The sequence below is a fragment of the Saimiri boliviensis genome, chromosome 2, assembly GCF_048565385.1.
Source record: "Saimiri boliviensis isolate mSaiBol1 chromosome 2, mSaiBol1.pri, whole genome shotgun sequence".
NCBI lineage: Eukaryota > Metazoa > Chordata > Mammalia > Primates > Cebidae > Saimiri > Saimiri boliviensis.
Window position 1 is genome coordinate 218,019,497 of NC_133450.1, and position 21,343 is coordinate 218,040,839.

The 21,343-nt window shown below is 42.4% G+C and overlaps 1 protein-coding gene across 10 annotated transcripts in view; it reads left to right on the top strand.

Moving 5' to 3' along the window:
- GAPVD1 (GTPase activating protein and VPS9 domains 1) overlaps positions 1-20,249 on the top strand; it is a 101,105-nt gene extending 80,856 nt beyond the window's left edge. For all 10 annotated transcript variants that reach the window (XM_074395339.1, XM_074395343.1, XM_074395342.1 and 7 more), the window contains 9 exons: positions 1,926-2,048; positions 4,736-4,865; positions 6,278-6,387; positions 6,695-6,854; positions 11,707-11,894; positions 12,358-12,571; positions 15,737-15,809; positions 17,141-17,338; positions 19,523-20,249. In XM_074395339.1, coding sequence (XP_074251440.1) covers positions 1,926-2,048; positions 4,736-4,865; positions 6,278-6,387; positions 6,695-6,854; positions 11,707-11,894; positions 12,358-12,571; positions 15,737-15,809; positions 17,141-17,338; positions 19,523-19,663 — 1,337 coding nt within the window. In that variant the 3' untranslated portion in view covers positions 19,664-20,249. The remainder of the gene's footprint in view (positions 1-1,925; positions 2,049-4,735; positions 4,866-6,277; positions 6,388-6,694; positions 6,855-11,706; positions 11,895-12,357; positions 12,572-15,736; positions 15,810-17,140; positions 17,339-19,522) is intronic.
- The last annotated feature ends 1,094 nt before the right edge of the window (positions 20,250-21,343 follow it).

Here is a 21,343-nt window from a genome sequence, read left to right on the forward strand (position 1 = left end):
TGTAATGATAAATGTGTTATGAATTTACATTTGGAGAAAGATCAAATTTTATTAGGAATCTCTTATGAATTCAAATACTGTTATAGCAGAAATGCTAAATTACTTTGGAAATCCTCTCTATATACAGTTGTCTCTCTGCACACTCAGGGAATTGGTTCCAGGACCCTTGCTCCCCATCCCATACCGTAATCCCTGCATGCTTGAGTCCTGCAGTTGGCCATGTGGAACCTGTATGCGAAAGTTGACCTTCCTGGTATGCTTGTTTCACAGCTCTCTGTGAAATGTAGTATTTTCTTTTCTCTCTCTTTTTTTTTTGAGACAGAGTCTCGCTCTATTGCCCAGGCTGGAATGTAGTGACGTGATCTCGGCTCACTGCAATCTCTGCCTCCTGGGTTCAAGTGATCTCCTGCCTCAGCCTCCCAAGTAGCTGGGATTGTTGGCATGCACAACCATGCCCAGCTAATTTTTCTATTTTTAGTAGAGTTGGGGTTTCGCCATGTTAGCCAGGCTGGTCTTGAACTCCTGACCTCAGGTGATCCTCCTGCCTTGGCCTCCCAAAGTGCTAGGATTACAGGCATGAGCCACCGTGCCCAGCTTATATAGTATTTTTAATTTGTATTTGATTGCAAGAAACTGTGTGTAAATGGACCTGCGCAGTTCAAACTCATGTTGTTCAAGGGTTGTTCAGTTTACTACAATTTTACGGAGACATGAAAACCATATATTTATTTCATGGAAACAGAAGAAAAGCCTATGAGCATGCTACTTAACTTCTCTATGTCTTGATTTCATCTTCTGTAAAATGAGAATAACAACAATATTTCTCTGTAAGGTTGTTTGATCACTAATTGAGATAATCTCTATAACGTGCTTAGCACAGTTCCTGGCATGTGGTAAGTTCTCCATAAATGTTAGCTGCTAGTAGCTGCTGTGAACACACACACACACACACACACACACACACACACACACACACATATATATATATATACACATACATATTTGATATATGTGTGTTTTTATAATTTCCAGAAAATGGGATTCTACCAGAATATGACCATTTATGGTCACCTGCCTGGCCTAGGTCTATCCCAGGAGTTTGTGTTTCACTATGGAACTTTGTCCCGTAGATGTATAGCAATCTCTTGTTTTAATAACTAGTTAATTAATGACTACCATTTTAGACTCCAGGATAATATTTTTGATGTGCTGATTTTGACAGAGTAATGGTCCTGTCAGTAAACAGTGCTGCATTTGTGACTGTGATAAGCTTTTTCTCTATGCATCTCAGATACAATTTCCAGCACTCCCCAAGAATGTCTAGATTCTCTAGGAGTGCCTCTGATACCATTGCATGCACAAAAGTGCTCTATTCCAGCAGCTGCCCTGTCATGGTGAGATCTAGTGAGATAGAATATGAATATTATTAGTTTTCAAATGCTTAGAGAGAGAATCATAAAGGAAGAATGGAAAAGGACATTTGTTGTTATTTAAAGGGGTTTAAGTCTAAATTTGAATAGTTTTTTTTTTCCTCCTTCAGCATAGAGATGTCTGAATAAATGAAGTCTGCATATAAAATGCACTATTGGAAGTTCTGTTAGCATGAATTGCTGGTAACAGTCATTTGAGTGTAAACACTTTAGAAATCCGTCATCCATTCAGTCTGCGCTGAACTTTGACATTGTCATTTTGGTGGTGATCAGAAGGTGGAGCTACTCTTCCCAATTTCCTGCTTTGACAAGGCTCTCAGACCTAGAAATGGGATGAGTAGGCAGCTGCATGGTGCCTCTTAACATTGAGATATGTGCTCTTTTTAAGTCTTAACCTCCTAATCCGCCTTCGGGATTATGCTACTGGTGTCATACTAACATCAGAGTGGGTACAAACCAAAGGGGCTAATTCTCTCACTCTCCTTCCCTTTGCAGATGATCCTAGCCCTAGACTCAGTGCACAAGCTCAGGTCGCTGAGGATATTCTGGACAAATACAGGAATGCCATTAAACGGACCAGCCCCGGTGATGGAGCAATGGCCAACTATGAAAGTACAGGTGATAATCATGACAGAGATTTGAGTAGTAAACTTTTATATCATAGTGATAAAGGTAATCTGAATTTACGTGGCCTTTAAAAGAAAGAATAGCTAAGGGAATCAATCTACTACCTCAAAATTACAGACTATCTAAATGTTTAAATTGATGTCTTTCTCTGGACTCTCCTACTAGGCCTGGGTACCCCTGAATATTCAGATGCCTTAGAGTTGTCATCCTTTGCATCTGGGGTGACTGGCCCCCAGGGAGTTGGGGCATACTTTAATGGGAGGGGGTTCTTTTTCACTGTCTACAGCTTTCTAATTGTATCCAGTTATGTACACTCAGTATAGCTATGGGAGCAGACTATTGGGACAAGTTGTACGTTGTCACCTGCTACTTGTTTTAAAGGATTCTGTTCTTCTCATAATGGAATACTGAATAGCTTTCAGAAAAATGAGATACAGTCCCCAAGATAAATGAAGGGGAAAAGTGTATAAAAACATAAATATTAGGGGCTGAGCAAGGTGGTTCACACCTATAATCCCAGGCCCAGGTGGGCGGATGACTTGAGGCCAGTTCGAGACCAGCCTGGCCAACATGGCAAAATACTTTCTCTACCAAAAATACAAAAAGTTAGCTGCATGTGGTGGTGCATGCCTATAATCCCAGCTACTCAGATGACTGAGGTGTGAGAATCACTTGATCCCAGGAGGCAGAGGTTGCAGTGACCTGAGATGATACCATTGCACTCCAGCCTGGGCAACAGAGCAAGACCCTGTCTCAAAACAAAAACAAAAACAAAACAAAAAAAACGTAAATAGTATACTGCATAAATACGTATTTATGCTTATATGCACATAGAGTAGCTTCTGGAAGTATCTCCAACAAACTGGTAAGGAAGACTCTAGGAAGACTCCTAGGAAGCCTCAAAGGAAGAGTGGGTAGAAAGGAGAACTTCCTGTCTTTTTTTATTTTGAGTAGTTTCCAAATAACAGAAAAATTGAAAGAATAATACGATGAAAGTTCATATACTCTCTATCTAGACTTATCAATTGTTTTTTTTTTTTTTTTTTTTTTGCTCACCGCAACCTCCGCCTCCTGGGCTCAGGCAATTCGCCGGCCTCAGCCTCCTAAGTAGCTGGGATTACAGGCACGTGCCACCACGCCCAGCTAGTTTTTTGTATTTTTAGTAGAGACGGGGTTTCACTATGTTGACCAGGATGGTCTCGATCTCTCGACCTCGTGATCCACCCGCCTCGGCCTCCCAAAGTGCTGGGATTACAGGCTGAGCCACCGTGCCCGGCTGACTTATCAATTGTTAATGTTTTGCCACTTCCCCCCATGTTTATACACACACACACACACACACAGAGATAGAGGGGGAGAGGGAGAGTGTGTGTGTATACACACACATTTTTTTTTTTTTTATACGATCTGATCTTACTGTCACCTAGGCTGGAGTGCCATGGCACGATCTTGCATCCTCAACCTCCCCAGGCTAAGGCGATCCTCCCATCTCAGCTTCCTGAGTAGCTGGGACCACAGTCATGTTCCATTGTGTCCAGCTAACTTTTGTTTATTTTTGTAGAGACAGGGTTTATATTTCAGAAATATAAAAGCCACATAATTGTGGTCTCCCTGTATCTTTTCCTGAAGCATTTGAAATTATCTCCAAAGAATAAGGATATTTTCATATATAAACACAATACATTTATTATATTTTGGGACTTTTTATTCCTTTATCTTTTTATTTTTTTTGTAGAGGTGCAGTCTCGCTATGTTGCCCAGGCTAGTCTTGAATTCCTGAGCTCAAGCGATCTTCCTGTCCCATGCCTAGCCATACTTTTTATTTACATATTTTTTTGTTTTTGTTTTTCGAGATGTGTCTCACTTTGTTGCTCAGGCTGGAGTGCAGTGGTGCAATCTCAGCTCACTGCAACCTCCACCTCTCGTGTTCAAGCAATCTCCTGCCTCAGCCTCCTGAGTAGCTGGGACCACAGGTGTTCACTACCATACCTGGTTGATTTTTGTATTTTTCATAGAGACAGGGTTTCCCCATATTTGTCAGGCTGGTCTTGAACTCCTGACCTCAGGTCATCTGCCCACCTCGGCCTTCCAAAGTGCTGGAATTACAGGCTTGAGGCACTGTACCCAGCTATTCTTGATTAAGACATAAAACCAAACTTGGAAACCCCAGATCTTACCTTGCTGCATTTGTGAGTTGGTCCCCTGACTTGTTCTTGGGTGTAGCAGAAAGACCTCCAGTAGGGAGAATTAGGAGACCTGAACCCATAGTCAACCTCAGCCATTGGCCAACCAAGGAATTTAGAGCAAGCCATTTTCTGACTGGGCAGAAGCCCATGTCTATAAAAGGTGGGTATAAAATGTTTTTTGAAGCCTCTTTTTGTTCCCTGATTCATTGAGGCTGATTACAAGATATTAACTTTATTAAGTTAATGTGGACTTTCATTGTTTTGCATTAGAATTGGATAAGAAGTAAAACCACTCTCTTCTCAGCAACTAGTCTCTTGATACATAATTGTTGCTATTGGTAATTCAGTTAAGTATTTGTAGTTTGTTTTTTCTTTCTTTTTTTTTTTCCCCAGAGAACTCTTATTGTTAGTCAGTGCTAATTTATTCTTGAATTGCTCTGAATATTCCAAATGAACCTGGTTATCCTTTTCTTGGGGGTGGGTTTTGTTTAGAGGTTATGGGTGATGGTGAAAGTGCACATGATTCTCCCCGTGACGAAGCGCTGCAGAACATCTCAGCTGATGATCTTCCAGACTCTGCAAGCCAAGCAGCCCACCCGCAGGATTCAGCTTTCTCTTATAGGTATTTTTTTTATAGGATTTGGGGCTTTAGGGTTGGGACTTTTCAGCACCATTGCAGTCACGTCAAGACAAGTGATGTGTTGAATCAATAAATGTATAAAGCAGGGACAGAAAAATGAAATGCTGTTTGCTAAGAAGACTTTGTTTCAGTTGTAGATGTTATATATCCAAAGCTTTTTTTTTTTTTTGAGACGGAGTTTCGCTCTTGTTACCCAGGCTGGAGTGCAATGGCACGATCTCGGCTCACCGCAGCCTCTGCCTCCTAGGTTCAGGCAATTCTCCTGTCTCAGCCTCCTGAGTAGCTAGGATTACAGGCACACACCACCATGCCCAGCTAATTTTTTGTATTTTTAGTAGAGACGGGCTTTCACCTTGTTGACCAAGATGGTCTCGATCTCTTGACCTTGTGATCCACCCGCCTCGGCCTCCCAAAGTGCTGGGATTACAGGCTTGAGCCACCGTGCCCGGCTCAATCCAAAGCTTTAATAAAAGGATTTAAAAAAAAACTTGGCACGGTAGCTCACGTCTGTAATCCCAGCACTTTGGGAGGCTGAGGCAGGTGGATCACTAGAACCCAGGAGTTGGAGATGAGCTTGGGCAACATAGCAAAACTCTGACTTTATAAAAGAGAAAAAGGGAAAAAAGAGAAAAGAAAAAAAGAAGAAAGGGTTTCTTATCAGGTAGTGAGCTTATCTTGTGCCATCATCAGCGTTTCTCAAGAGATATGCCAGGAGGCATTCCAAATCTGGGTGCTGGGGGCTTCTGACTTCTGTGGTCCCTCCCACTCTGCCATAATATGCTTTTCTGATTCTTATAGCACCTATCATGGAACTCAGTGTATGAAAAAAGGTCAGAAAGGATTTGTTGTTTGATTCTGGTGCCCTTAAGAATGGTCCTTGCCCCACACACTTTTATTACCTGGCTCCTGGGATAATTAGAAAGCCTGTTTTTTGACAGGCGTAGTGGCCTATAATCCCAGCCCACTGAGAGGCTAAGGCAGGTGGATCAACTGATGTCAGGAGTTCGAGACCAGCCTGACCAACATGGAGAAATCCTGTCTCTACTAAAAATAAAAAATTAACTGGGCCTGAGCATGTTGGCACATGCCTGTAATTCCAGCTGCTTGAGAGGCTAAGGCAGGAGAATCATTCAATCCCAGGAGATGGAGGTTTCAGTGAGCCAAGATCGTACCATCGCACTCCAGCCTGGGCAATAAGAGTGAAACTCTGTCTCAAAAAAAAAAAAAAAGGAAAAAGCCTGTTTTTTTAAGTGGAGTGTCAGTTAAAAAAATAAGTTTTTAAAAATGTTTGAAACATTTGGGTCCTAAGGTAACATTAATTTATATAGTAAATATTTGTAAAATGTGACCATATCTGGATAAAGAAATTAATGTATTTTCTACTCATTCTTCAGAGATGTGAAAAAGAAACTGAGGCTTGCTCTTTGCTCTGCGGACTCTGTTGCCTTCCCAGTGCTGACCCATACAACAAGGAATGGTTTACCAGACCACACAGACCCAGAAGGTAAATTGCTACAGGATTGTTTATTTTTTCCTGTGTTTATGGGTTGCACCGTATGAAATTGCCAGTATTCAGCTATTTAAGCTGTACTGCAATTCCATATGGTTCAACTTAATATGTTTATATTAGTGTCACTTAGGAGCACTTTGGTTACTGGTTTATTAAAGTATTTTCTAATTGAGAGTGGCAGTACAGCTTAGTTCTAATGATACATGACAAAGCAGAATTAACATCTCAAATGCTGAGAGTTAGCTTAATTAAGCCCATGGAAATTCTCAATAATAACAGAATTCTTGTTTCTTTTATTTAGACAATGAAATTGTATGCTTTTTAAAAGTTCAAATAGCTGAAGCAATTAATTTACAAGATAAGAACTTAATGGCTCAACTTCAGGAAACAATGCGCTGTGTGTGCCGTTTTGATAATAGGACTTGTAGGAAACTGCTGGCTTCGATTGCTGAGGACTACAGGTAATATACCACACCTGTTCAGCTTTTAAACTTAGTTTTTAGCTGCAAGTGTTTTCTTTTTGATTCTTCTTTCTTTTTTTTTTTGGAGATGGAGTCTCGCTCTGTAGCCTAGGCTGGTGTGCAGTGGCATGATCTCGGCTCACTGCAACCTCTACCTCCCGGTTTCAAGCAGTTCTCCTGCTTCAGCCTCCTGGGTAGCTGAGATTACAGACACGTGCCACCAAGCTCAGCTAAGTTTTGTATTTTCAGTAGAGACGGGATTTCACCATGTTGGTCAGGCTGGTCTTAAACTCCTGACCTTATGATCCTCCTACCTCAGCTTCCGAAAGTACTGGGACCATACCCGGCCTAATCCTTATTTTAGAACTGAATGAAGGCTTCCTACAAAGTGCTTGGCCGTATTTTCCTGGATGTAGATTTCTGTGTTAGTCTATTCTCACGCTGCTGATAAAGACATACCTAAGATTGGACAATTTACAAAATAAAGAGGTTTATTGGACTTTGAATTCCATGTGGCTGGGGAGGCCTCACAATCATGGCAGAAGGTGAAAGGCATATCTCACATGGCAGCAGACAAAAGAGAGCTTGTGCAGGGAAACCCCCGCCTTTTTAAAAAACCATTAGATCATGTGAGACTTATTCAATATAGTAACAGCACAGGGAAGACCTGCCCCCATGATTCACTTAATTCCCACTGGTTCCCTCCCATAACACATGGGAATTCTAGATGAGATTTGGATGGGGACATAGCCAAACCATATTATTCTGCTCCTGGCTCCTCCTGAATCTCATGTCCTCACATTTGAAAACCAGTCATGCCTTTCCAGCAGTCTCCCAAAGTCTTAACTCATTCAGCATTAACTTAAAAGTCTACAGTCAGAAGTCTCATCTGAGACAAGGCAAGTCCCTTCTGCCTGTGAACCTGTAAAATCAAAATCAAGTTAGTTACTTCCTAGATACAATGGATGTACAGGCATAGGGTAAATATAGCCATTCCAAATGGAGAAATTGGCAGAAACAAAGGGGCTGCAGTCTGAAATCAAAGGGGCTATCTGAAACAAAGGGGCTGTAAGTCTGAAATCCAGCAGGGCAGTCAAATCTTTTTTTGTTTGTTTGTTTTTTGGCAGTCAAATCTTAAAGCTCTAAAATGATGAACTCCTTTGACTCCATGTCTCACATTCAGGTCACACAGATGCAAGAGGTGGTCCTTTTTTTTTTTTTTTTTTTTTTTTAAAAGTCGGGATTTTGCTCTTGTGCAATGGCGCAATCTCGGCTCATTGCAACCTCCACTTCGTAGGTTCAAACAATTCCCCTGCCTCAGCCTCCCAAGTAGCTGGGATTACAGGCATGCACTACCACGCCTGGCTAATTTTGTATTTTTTTTTTTTTTTTTTTTTTTTTTTTTTTTAGTAGAAATGGGTTTCACCATGTTAGCCAGGCTGGGTTTGAACTCCTGACCTCAAGTGATCCACCTGCCTCAGCCTCCCAAAGTGCTGGGATCGTAGGCATGAGCTACCGTGCCTGGCCAGGGTTCCTATGATTGTAGGCAGCTCTGCTCCTGTGGCTTTGCAGGGTACAGCCTCCCTCCCAGCTGCTTTCATGGCTGGTGTTGAGTCTCTGGCTTTTCTAGGTGCATGGTGCAAACTGTCAGTGGATCTACCATTCTGGGGTCTGGAGGATGGTGCCTCAGTACTCATTGTGGGGTCTCCGACCCCACATTTCCTTTTCATACTGCTCTCACAGAGGTTCTCCATGAACGCTGCCCTTGCAGCAAACTTCTGCCTGGGCATCCAGGTGTTTCCATACATCTTTTGAAATCAAGGCCAGGCACAGTGACTCACACCTGTAATCCCAGCATTTTGGGAGGCCGAGACAGGCAGATCATGAGGTCAAGAGTTCAAGACCAGCCTGACCAACATGGTGAAACCCTGCCTCTACTAAAAATACCAAAATTAGCTGGGCACAATGGCACATGCCTGTAGTCCCAGCTACTCAGGAGGCTGAGGCAGGAGAACTGCTTGAACCCAGGAGGCAGAGGATGGAGTGAGCCAGGGTCATGCCACTGCACTGTAGCCTGGGCAACGGAGTGAGACTCTTTGTCTCCAAAAAAAAAAGGAAAGAAAAGAAATTTAGGCAGAGGTTCTAAATCCCAGTTCTTGACTTATGTGCACCCACAGGCTCAAAACCACTTGAAACTGCCAAGGCTTGGGACTTGCACTCTGAAGCTACAGCCTGAGCTCTAGTTGGCCCCTTTTCAGCCATGGCTGAAGTAGCTAGGAGGCAGGACACCAAGTCCCTAGGCTGCATAGAGCATGGGATCCCTGGCCCAGCCCATGAAAGCATTTTTCCTCCTAGGCCTCTGGGCCTGTGATGGGAGGGGATACCATGAAGACCTCTGACATGCCCTGGAGACATTTTCTCCATTGTCTTGGGGATTAATATTCAGTTCTTCATTACTTATGCAGATTTCTACAGCCAACTTGAATTTCTTCTCAGGAAATGGTATTTTTTTTTTCTATTGCATTGTCAGGCTACAAAGTTTCCAAACTCTTACGCTCTGCTTCTCTTATAAAACTGAATGCTGGCCAGGCATGGTGGCTCACAACTGTAATCCCAACGCTTTGGGAGGCAAGGTCAGGAGTTCGAGACCAGCCTGGCCAACATAGTGAAACCCTATCTCTACTAAAAATAAAAAAATTAGCCAGGCATGGTGGCACACACTTGTAGTCCCTGCTCTTCAGGAAGCTGAGGCTGGAGAATCGCTTGAATCCTGGAGGCAGAGGTTGCGGTGAGCTGAGATCATGCCACTGCACTCCAGCCTGGGCGACAGAGTGAGACTCCATCTCAAAAAAAAAAAAAAAATTAGCTGGGCACAGTGGTAGTGGGCACCTGTAATCCCAGCAATTTGGGAGGCTGAGACAGGAGAATCGCTTGAACTTGGGAGGCAGAGGTTGCAGTGAGTTGAGATCATGCCACTGCACTCCAGCCTGGGCAAAAAGAGTGAAACTCCATCTCAAAATAAAAAAGAAAACTGAATGCCTTTAATAACACCCAAGTCACCTCTTGAATACTTTGCTGCTTAGAAATTTCTTCTGCTAGATACTCTAAATCACCTCTCTCAAGTTCAGAGTTCCACAAATCCTAGGGCATGGGCAAAATGCCACCAGTCTCTTTGCTAAAACATAACAAGAATCACCTTTTCTTCAGTTCCCAGTGAGTTCCTCATCTCTGTCTGAGACCATCTCAGCCTGGACCTTATTGTTCATATCACTGTCAACTTTTCATCAAAGCCATTCAGCAGATCTCTAGAAAGTTTCAAACTTTCCCACATTTTCCTGTTTTCCTTTGAGCCCTCCAGACTGTTTCAGCCTCTGCCTGTTACCCAGTTTTAAAGCCGCTTTCACATTTTCAGGTGTCTTTTTAGCAGTACCCCCCTCTTGGTATCAGTATACCTTATTTGTTCTCACGCTGCTGATAAAGACATACCCGAGACTGGGCATTTTGCAAAATAAAGAGATTTAATTGGGTTTACAGTTCCATGTCACTGGGGAGGCCTCACCATCATGGCAGAAGGTAAAAGGCACATCTCACGTGGTAGCAGACAAGAGAAGAGAGCTTTTGCAGCGAATTCTCCCTTTTAAAACAATCAGATCTCGTGAGACTTACTATCATGAGAACAGCACAGGAAAGACCTACCTCCATGATTCAGTTATCTCCCACCAGGCCCCACTCACAACATGCGAATTCAAGATGGAGACACAGCCAGGCCATATCAATTTCCAAGCAACATATTTGGATATTTAGTCTGGAAATGTAGTTACAAATGAGCAGTTCCAAATAGAAGAGAGCAGTTTACTTCAGCTTTGCACAAAAGCGGGTAAAGAGATATGCCTATATGTGAGGCCAGGACAACTAGAATATCATATTCCTTTTTTTAGAGGCGATAGGAAAGACTACTTTCCTCTACCAGAGAAGCAGAAGTAGCCTTAGGAATTGCTGTGCTTTTTCCACTGTCAGTCCCCTGCTAATGATTACGTAGAAAAATGTAACTGAGATGCTTAGGTAGTAAGGAAGCTTCAAGGCTTAGGGAATGGGCACTCAGGTGATTGTTATGCTTAGACTGTAAGCAAGTAATTGGTGAAGGATGTTTGTGACTTAGTGATGTGTAACCTGTATTTGTTATTTTAAGTCATCTGTAGCTGTCAGTTTCCTGTTAAGTATGAGGTCCTGTAGCTCCAATATAAAATACACCACGTATGCAAAGGGGCTTACTAACGTTTAGTGAATTAGGTAACCAAGTCTTAAGCCCCATAGATCCTTCCAAACATGCAAAATGGGTTTGTTCTTCAGCTGGCACCATGATCAGCCTCTACCATGTCTGCAGCCTGACATGCTACTTTGTGTATTTGCTACTGAAGAGAGCACAGACATGCTACTTTGTAAAACCAGTCTTTGCAGTTTTTTTTTTTTTTTTTTTTTTAGATGGAGTGTCGCTCTGTTGCCTAGGCTGGAATGCAGTGGCGAAATCTTGGTTCACTGCAATCTCCACCTTCCAGGTCAAGTGATTCTCCTGCCTCAGCCTCCCAAGTAATTGGGATTAAAGGTGCACACCACCATGCTTGGCTAATTTTTGTATTAGTAGAGACGGGGTTTCACCATGTTGGTCAGGCTGGTCTCGAACTCCTGACCTTGTGATCTGCCCACCTCAGCCTCCCAAAGTGCTGGGATTAGGCGTGAGCCACTGTGCTCAGCCACAGTAATTTTTTTATTAAAGAAAAGTTAGGACCCTTATTTTTCAAAGAAAATATGTACTGAATATATCTGACATCATGCAAAGTATTTTTCCTTTTAGGAAAAGAGCCCCATATATTGCTTATCTCACTCGTTGTCGGCAAGGACTACAGACCACACAGGCTCACCTGGAAAGGCTGTTGCAAAGGGTTCTGCGGGACAAAGAAGTGGCCAATCGATACTTTACCACTGTCTGTGTGAGATTACTGCTTGAGAGCAAAGAAAAGAAGATCAGGGAATTCATTCAAGGTAACTCAATATCTTTAAGCATCTCCTCAGCTGGGAAGATTTGGAAATACTACTTTGTTTTGCTAGTTCAAGTATCTGCATGCCTTAAATACCCATTTATTTTATGGAATCTTAAACTTTGATGTCAAACCAATAAATTGCATTTCTCTCTTGGATTAAATGTTTATAGTTTATTTTTTAAATTGGGGACATTTGGATTTATACAAATTGTCTCATTTTTTTTAAACCAAACATTTTTTTAGAAACATATTTTTATTATAAATTTCTTGTACTTAAACTTTCACATATTTCTTACTTTCTCCTGGTTTAATTATATGGATACATGTTGTCCTAAAATAAATCACACTGATTAAGATCATGGTGTCTGCATAGCTAGTGATTAAAATTATTTATATAATTTCCTGTTTTAAATTATTCAGATAGATTTTATTAAACTATTAAAAATTATTATTTTGCTTTGGAGACTTTCAGAAACTCACAGCAGCTGATGATAAAACTGCTCAGGTAGAAGATTTTTTGCAGTTTCTTTATGGTGCAATGGCCCAGGATGTCATATGGCAAAACGCGAGTGAAGAACAGCTTCAAGATGCACAGCTGGCCATTGAGCGAAGTGTGATGAACCGGATTTTCAAACTTGCTTTCTACCCTAATCAGGATGGGGACATACTCCGTGACCAGTGAGTACTTCTATGCTGAGTGCCTCTGTGGGACTACGTGGGGATCTACCAGGTAACCCATATTTTAGGCAAGCTATACGTGTAACTTAGTATCTGATTGTAAAAGGAAAGGCATCAGTTATCATTTTTCACCTGACAGTGTTACAGGATCAAAAAGAATGATAATTCCTACTTTTCAGGGATGTGGACAGTCAAGCTGGAAGGAGTAGAAATTGGTATGGCCTCTTTGGAAAGCACTGCTGTTTACTCTGCCTTAACTACTTTTCCCTTCCTTCCTGCGATTAAGTCTTACTCATCCCTCAGGTCTTGACTGAAGTGTTGTTTTCCTGATGAAGCCTCTCCTGACTAGGCTACATCCCGCTAGGGCTCTCTCAGGTCTGGGTGCCTTTCTTTAGCACTTGCCGGTTGCCATTTGACATCTGTTTAAGTTATGGTTTTTCAATCCAACACTACTGACATTTGGGGCCAGATTGTTGATGATGTGGGAGACTGTCCTACACGTTATAGAATCTTCAGCAGCATCACTGGCCTGTACACACTAGATGCCAGTAATACCCCACCAGTCGTGACAACCAAATGTCTCCAGACATTTCCAAATGGCCCTTGGTGGGGGAGGGTGGCAAAATTCTCCCCTATTCTTTTTTTTCTTCTTTTTTGTTTTTGAGACGGGGTCTCGTTTTGTCACCCAGGCTGGAGTGCAATGGCACAATCACAGCTCACTGAAGCCTCAACCTACTGGGCTTATGTGACTAAGTGATCCTCCTACCTTGGCCTCCCAGATCACCGGTACTATAGGTGCACATGTGACACTTGGCTGACTATGTATGTATGTATGTATGTATATGGAGTCTTGCTCTGTCACCCAGGCTGAGTGCAGTGGTATGATCTTGGCTCACTGCAACCTCCGCCTCCTGGGTTCAAGCAATTCTCCTGCCTCAGCTTCCCTAGTAGCTAGGACTACAGGCACGCACCACCATGCCTGGCTAATTTTTTTGTATTTTTAGTAGAGATGGGGTTTCACCATGTTGGCCAGGCTGGTCTCGAACTCCTGACTTCAGGTGATCCCCCATCTTGGCCACCCAAAGTGCTGAGATAACAGGTGTGAGCCACTGTGTCCAGCCTTGTTTATTTTTTGTGGAGACGAGGTCTCATTGTGTTGCTCAGGCTGGTCTCAAACTGCTGGACTTAAGCACTGTAAGTCCTCCTGGTTCAGCCTCCCAAAGTGCTGGGCTAAGAGCTGGGATTATAGGGCATGAGCCACTGCACCTGGCCTCTCCCCTTTTCTTAATCACTGGTTTGTGTGATGGTTTGATGAATGTTCTCTCCATACTGGCTTGTTCCCTCTGCAAGACCAGGAAATAATGCTTTTATTAACCACTCTAACAGCACCAGGCACAGTGCTTGGCTTCTAATGTATGTTCATTATATATTTATTAAGAATAAACAGTTGGCTGGGTGCAGTGGCTTATACTCGTAATCCCAGCGCTTTGGGAGGCCGAGGTGGGTGGATCACCTGATGTCAGTAGTTCGAGACCAGCCTGGCCAACATGGTGAAACCCCTTCTCTACTAAAAATACAAAAATTAGCTGGCTGTGGTGGCATGTGCCTGTAGTCCCAGCTGCTCAGGAGGCTGAGGCAGGAGGATCACTTGAACCTGGGAAGCAGAGGTTGCAGTGAGCCAAGATCACACCACTGCACTCCAGCCTGGGCAAGAGAGCGAGGCTCTGTCCTAAAAAAAGAAAAGAAAAGAAAAGAAAAAAGCAAAACTTGGAAAAAATTAACCTGGAATGGTAACATTGGTTATTTTGGGGTAGTGAGACTATGGAAGATTTTGCAGTTTTATTTCTACTCTTCTGTATTTTTTTCTTTTCTTTTTTTTTGGAGACAGAGTCTTGCTCTGTCACCCAGGCTAGAGTGCAATGGTGTGATGTTGACTCACTGCAACCTCCACCTCCTGGGTTCAAGCAGTTCTCCTTTCTCAGCTTCCTGAGTAGCTGGGATTACAGGCATGCACCACCACGCCCAGCTAATTTTTGTATTTTTAGCAGAGCTGGGGTTTCATCATGTTGGCCAGGCTGATCTTGAACTCCCAACCTCAAGTGATCTGCCCATCTTGGCCTCCCAAAGTGCTGGGATTACAGGCATGAGCCACTGCTCCCAGCCTTCTGTATTTTCTTGAGCACTGCTTCACAACCCTGCTTCTCACCTCAAGCATGTTAAAGTTGTTACTGTCATTCTTAGCAGTGACAGTGGCTTACTCTGCGTGACTCTCGGATCTGTGTAATAGGATCTCTGGGTGTGGGTTATGTTTGCGTTAAATATTTTTCATAGAAATTTTCAGATGTTGCATAGATATTTGAGAGAATTCACTTTCCCGCGAAGTGGGTTAGGATCCTTCCAATCTACCTTCCTCATTTGTTCATGGTTTCAGAGCATTTGACCCATTCCAGTCTTCTAAATATGCCAGATGGAGCCTGTTTTCTCTCCAGAGTACCAGTTTTTTTTGGCTTTAGGCATAGAATAAGGAGTGGGGACATTCAAACCATATTGACTACAAAGAGCAACTTTGAAGGAGATTATTTTTCCCCACCCTCCATGGCATTTCTGCAGGCTTTATAGGGTATAGAAAGCCAAGAGAGGAATTGCAAAGAACATTAGTAGCCAGGAAGCTGTGTTCAGCCCCTCTACTGACACTTGTGTAGCTTAGGCAAGTCTTTACTTTTTTAAGCCTATTTCTCTTCATCTACAAAATGAAAGGTTGGGTGAATGGTGGAGGCCCTTCTCCATGTAATTAATGTCTTTGATTTCTGGCTTTTGATCCTTCTACTTCCTCTCACTTTTTTTCCCCCCCTCACTATCTTTTCCTCTACTTTACAAAATAATGTGTCCAAGTACTCCTACTAAGGGCTCCCCTCCTCTCTCCCTTGCCTTGCTGCCTGGTCCAGAGAGGAAAGACTCCCTCTCCTCCCTGCATCCCCTTGGCTCACTCAGTGTTTCTGAGCAGATTAGAAAGAATACTTATCTGATAGGCTCAACTCTTAGCTGTAATCCGTATCTAGCAATAAGTCAACGTATTTCAAACGTTTTGTAAAAATCAATGATGACTATTTGTGTACCTTATTTTCTGAAATGTATATTTACATTTGTATTTTGGGGGGTTTTCAGGGTTCTTCATGAACATATCCAGAGATTGTCTAAAGTAGTGACTGCAAATCACAGAGCTCTTCAGATACCAGAGGTAATACAGGTTTATATAGCATGGGTAATGTTAACTAAATGCTGCATGGTATTAATCCACATAATGTTACCATGTTTTCAAGGAACTGAAGTATGGTAAAATATAAAAAACCTGATTTGCACCCAAAGTAATTCAGTCTAATTGCCAAGTTCCCAAAGATGCTTCCAGAGGTTAAAATTCCCTAATCCGAAATAGTAGAAAGCCAGCTGAGAGGATCCCTTCCTTGAAGCCACTCCGTGCCCAGGCAGGGCTTCTCAAGCCAGCCCTGCTCTCAGGGGCAGTACCTCTCCATCAGTGCTTTTATAGTCAGGTTTCTGCAGAAATGTTTTGAAGAAGCAGGAGGCTGGTAGCACTCCAAAAAGTGAGAGAGATATGCTGTCTCAGGAGAGGTCATTGCATCTGAATGTAATCTCAGATTACCTTTTAGTCATTGATATTAGCATTTCTGTCCCACAAAATAAGAAAACGGGAAAATTTCAAGTATATGAGCTTTCTGGTTGTTTTTGTTACAACCCCCACTAATGAGACATTAATTAGTATAAAATTTTAAATGTCTTTGGTTTTTTGAATCTGTTATTTCTAGAGGAATTACTACATCAATGGTACATATTTTTAAATTAACCTCCTTATCACACATGATAAGTCTGGTTCCTGTGTAGAGCCAGTTTAAACTAGTTTTAAGGAAAAGTCCTTCAGTAGTTTGTTTGTACTTCTGGAATCAGCTACTAAATGTAGAGAAGTTCCATTCTAGCTATTTAAGAAAGAGAATGGCTTAAAGTTTTGTGAGTTCTAGGTTCTGCGCTGTTCCCTTTTTCTATTAATGGATATCTGGGTTAACTATTTTTAAACGCAAAGCAACTTACTTAAAAGTTTTTGCCTGGTGCGGTGGCTCATGCCTTAATTAATTGCAGCACTTTGGGAGGCCGAGGAGGGCAGATCACCTGAGGTTGGGAGTTCGAGACCAGCCTGACCAATATGGAGAAACCCCATCTCTACTAAAAATACAAAATTAACCAGGCGTGGTGGCGCGTGCCTGTAATCCCAGCTACTCCAGAGGCTCATGCAGGAGAATTGCTTGAATGTGGGTGGCAGAGGTTGTGGTGAGCCAAGATTGCACCATTGCACTCCAGCCTGGGCAAAAAGAGCAAAACTCCATCTCAAAAAAGAAAAGTTTTCAGTCTTTGGTGGAGGGGAAAGGGGCTTGCAATGTGGTTTTACCAGAGAAAAAACAACCACATTATCCTCTGCCTCCTGTCATGGAGGTTGCGGTGGTCACTGCCCAGGATTGCCATTGGATTCAGAATCTGTGTATTGTCTGTGGTATCACCTAGGTTTATCTTCGAGAAGCACCGTGGCCGTCTGCACAATCAGAAATCAGGACAATAAGTGCTTACAAAACCCCCCGGGACAAAGTACAGTGCATCCTGAGAATGTGCTCTACAATTATGAACCTCCTGAGCCTGGCCAATGAGGACTCTGTCCCTGGAGCAGACGACTTTGTTCCTGTGTTGGTGTTTGTGTTGATAAAGGTGGGCCCCTTACTACTATTATTTAAGGAGTTACCTGGAATTCTGAGCAGGTGGCACAGGGCTTCACACAACGGTAGAGATCTTGGCTCTTTCCCAAGTCACAGGCTCTGGATTACGCAGAACGAAAGTGCCTAATGTCAAGATTTGTTTTTTTTGAGACAGGATCTCACTCTGTCACCCAGGCTGGAGTGCAGAAATGTGAACTCAGCTCACTGCAGCCTTCCCCTCCTGGGTTCAAGCAATTCTTGGCCTCAGCCACCCAAGTAGTTGGGATTACAGGCATGCATCACCACTCCCAGCTTTTTTTTTTTTTTTTTTTTTTTTTGAGACGGAGTTTCACTCTTGTTACCCAGGCTGGAGTGCCATGGCGCGATCTCGGCTCACCGCAACCTCCGCCTCCTGGGTTCAGGCAATTCTCCTGTCTCAGCCTCCTGAGTAGCTGGGATTACAGGCACATGCCACCATGCCCAGCTAATTTTTTGTATTTTTCGTAGAGACGGGGTTTCACAATGTTGACCAGGATGGTCTCGATCTCTTGACCTCGTGATCCACCCGCCTCGGCCTCCCAAAGTGCTGGGATTACAGGCTTGAGCCACAGCGCCCGGCTTTTTTTTGTATTTTTAGTAGAGACCGGGTTTCGCCATGTTGGCCAAGCTCGTCTTGTGGTCTCGAGCTGCTGGCCTCAAGTGATTCACCCACCTCAGCCTCCTGAAGTGTTGGGATTACAGACATGAGCCACCGTGCTTGCCAAGATTTGTTCTTACCTTAGCGTTTTCAAAAGAAAGGATGGGAGGAGTAGATTTCTAGATGAACATTTTCAGCTTTTAAAGCAATGCCTGGGCTGGGCGCAGTGGCTCATGTCTGTAATCCCAATACTTTGAGAGGCTGAGGCACGTGGATCATGAGTTCAGGAGTTTAAGACTAGCCTGGTGAAACCCCATCTCTACTAAAAATACAAAAATTAGCCAGGCTCAGTGGCAGGCACCTGTAATTCCAGCTACTCGGGAGGCTGAGGCAGGAAAATTGCTTGAACCTGGGAGGCAGAGGTTGTAGTGAGCTGAGATCACACTGCTGCACTCTAGCCTGGGCAAGACAGTGAGACTCCATCTCAAAAAAAGGAAAAAAAAAAAAAACAACAGTGCCTGAAGTTCTTGGTTGGGGCTTGGTCTGTAATTATTGAGTGAATGGGTGAGAGCAGGTTCTTCTTATTGTGCCTTTACTATCTTCTTTCATACGGAATTCTTTGCAGTGCTTGTCATATAGGCTACCAAACTTAGCAATCATCTCTTTCCTTTTTTAGCCTCTTATTTTGTAGTATAAAAGTACTGACATCTCTAGTTCTTACTGACTTTAAAATTAAAGTTTCATCATTTGAATGGTTTATTTTGAACATTTTGAGGGTAACCATGCAGTTTGCATGCACACAGCCACTAAGTGATTATATCACTTGTGTTTTCCAGTCAGCTCAGCTCAGCTGTTGCAGTCTAAAGTATGTGTGACATACGTCTTACTATTTCTTAGCGTTGTGACATTTCTACAACCTGAACTCTTGGAGGCAGAAACCCATGGGGTTGGCCATCACAGCTCCTCCTGTTGGCCATCGCTCTTCTGGCTTCTACAAGTGATGAATCTAGTTCCTGTGTAGAGCCAGTTTAAGCTAGTTTTAAGGAAAAGCCTTGGCTCTTCCTCTTAACCATTCAGTAGCCTGTACCCTTTCTCACCACATGCTGAAGGTTAAAAAAAACCAGGAGATGTTCTCTGTTACATCTGGCAACAGAGGGCGTATCATCTTTTTTAGCTTTTTCTTTGTCAGCTGATTCTCCCTGGACTTACCAGCTATAACTCAATTTACTTATAGCATTTATTTTGTTATCTAACATTCTGAAATCCTGGGATGCTGAGTAAAACCACAGCCTTCTTAGAAACCAGTGAGGCTAAGTGACTTGCAAGGATAGAAACCTCTAGATGGATTAGCTGAGAGTAGAACCTGGCTTGCCTTTCCAACATATTATTGCTACTCATGGAAACTAGAGTTTACAGATTACCTCCAAAAAATAACTTTGGGATTGTTTTCAAAAAGATTGTTACGTCTTTGATAGAAGAACATTCAAAGAACCCTTAAACGATTTTGGTAGAGCTATGACATCTGAGTAATTGACTCTTTTTTATTTTTCACTTCTCTAGGCAAATCCACCCTGTTTGCTGTCCACTGTGCAGTATATCAGTAGCTTTTATGCTAGCTGTCTGTCTGGAGAGGAGTCCTATTGGTGGATGCAGTTCACAGCAGCAGTAGAATTCATTAAAACCATCGATGACCGAAAGTGACCAAGACCAGAGTCCACCAAGGCAGCAGACTGTTAGTCAGACAAACAGATCTCTAAGAAAGCGCATCAGCTGCATTGAAGGGTGAAGATTGTTTTGTATAATATTGTACATCATCAGGCATTTTAAAGCAGATCTTTACTAAACAGGTTAATGAGCTAACAAGCAGGTTCTCTCGTCTTTGGGCTCCTTCCTTTCTGAGTTGCATATTCTATTTTCTTGTCCCCAAGTAGAGACTAGTACTACAAAAAGGGACCACGTTTTTCAGGTAATTTCTAAATATTAAAAAACAGAAAAAAAAAATCTCTTAGAAAATTTCTAGAACCCCATTCTAGACCCCCTTTTTTTCCCTTTTATTTTAAAAAAGAACAGTACTCCTCTTTTAAGATGCTATCTTATTAATATGCATCTAATGGAAAGAAGACATAAGTTGCACTGAGGATTATAATAGTGGTGCATTAGTGGCATTACCTATAAATACACTCACCTAAATTGAAAAGCTAAGAAGGAAATGTAAATATAATATATATTTATATTTGATGTAATATGGACATCTACAGATTCTAATAAACAAGGACTATTGCTGATAGTAGGCCGTGACATACTGTCTTGTGAAATGGTTTCCTTGACAAAATTTAAGCTGAGCTTAAAAGCAAAAAACAGGAAGTACACAGAAATATTTATTAAAGTGTAATACAGTTTATCGAACTTTCTAGGTATGGAATTTGACACACAGGGCTGCCTTTAATGAGTGTGAAAGTCACTAAGTCACGCAGACATCTCACCATGGGAGTTTGTGAGCCTGCATGTAGGGGATAGACTGATTACCATACACGGTAAAAAGGAACAGTGGATAGCTAATAATTATGGTGGTGGTTCTCCTCTGAAGTAATATACTGCAGAAATCCCAGACAGAGCTCCTTACAACCTTTAATTGTAATATATTTTTGATGATTATTCACATTGAATGCACAGACCAGGAATTCAGTGAATGTCATTTTTTTAAAAAACTAATTTGTATTGTCTGCTCTAGTGATACAAGTTTTACTAGTTATAAACTATTTTAATCAACCATTCTATTCTTATGGAAAAAAATCTATTTTGGCAGTTTTCTGTGCCTTTATTTCCCTCTTCTGAAAAAAAGTCTGTGTTTTCATAGTTTGATTTGCATTATATTCAATAATTAATCAGGAATGGGTTTTGGTGCCTAAAAAATTGGCCAAGGAGGCACACCAAAGGTTCAAGCACAAGTCTTGTTCGTGGACCATCACTGTCTGGTTTCGCTTTGTATGTTTCCTAAACACATTTAGCTGCTTTTATAACAAACTCAGCCCCATACTTGAGTCCCTTGTTGTTTGCAGCACTTCCAGGCATCTTTTAAGGAAACTGTGACAAACAGCCTCAGGCAGATGAATATGGAGGTTGTCTGCCTCTGAGATCTCCATGTCTGGGGATGCCTAAAGAAACTGATTTTCTTTTTTTTTTTTTTTTTTTTGAGACTGAGTCTCGCTCTGTCGCCTAGGCTAGAGTGCAGTGGTGCGATCTCAGTCCACTGTAACCTCCGCTTCCCGGATTCAAGCAATTCCCCTGTCTCAGTCTCCTGAGTAGCTGGGACTACAGGTGTGCACCACCATGCCCAGCTAATTTTTGTATTTTTAGTAGATACGGGGTTTCACCGTGTTG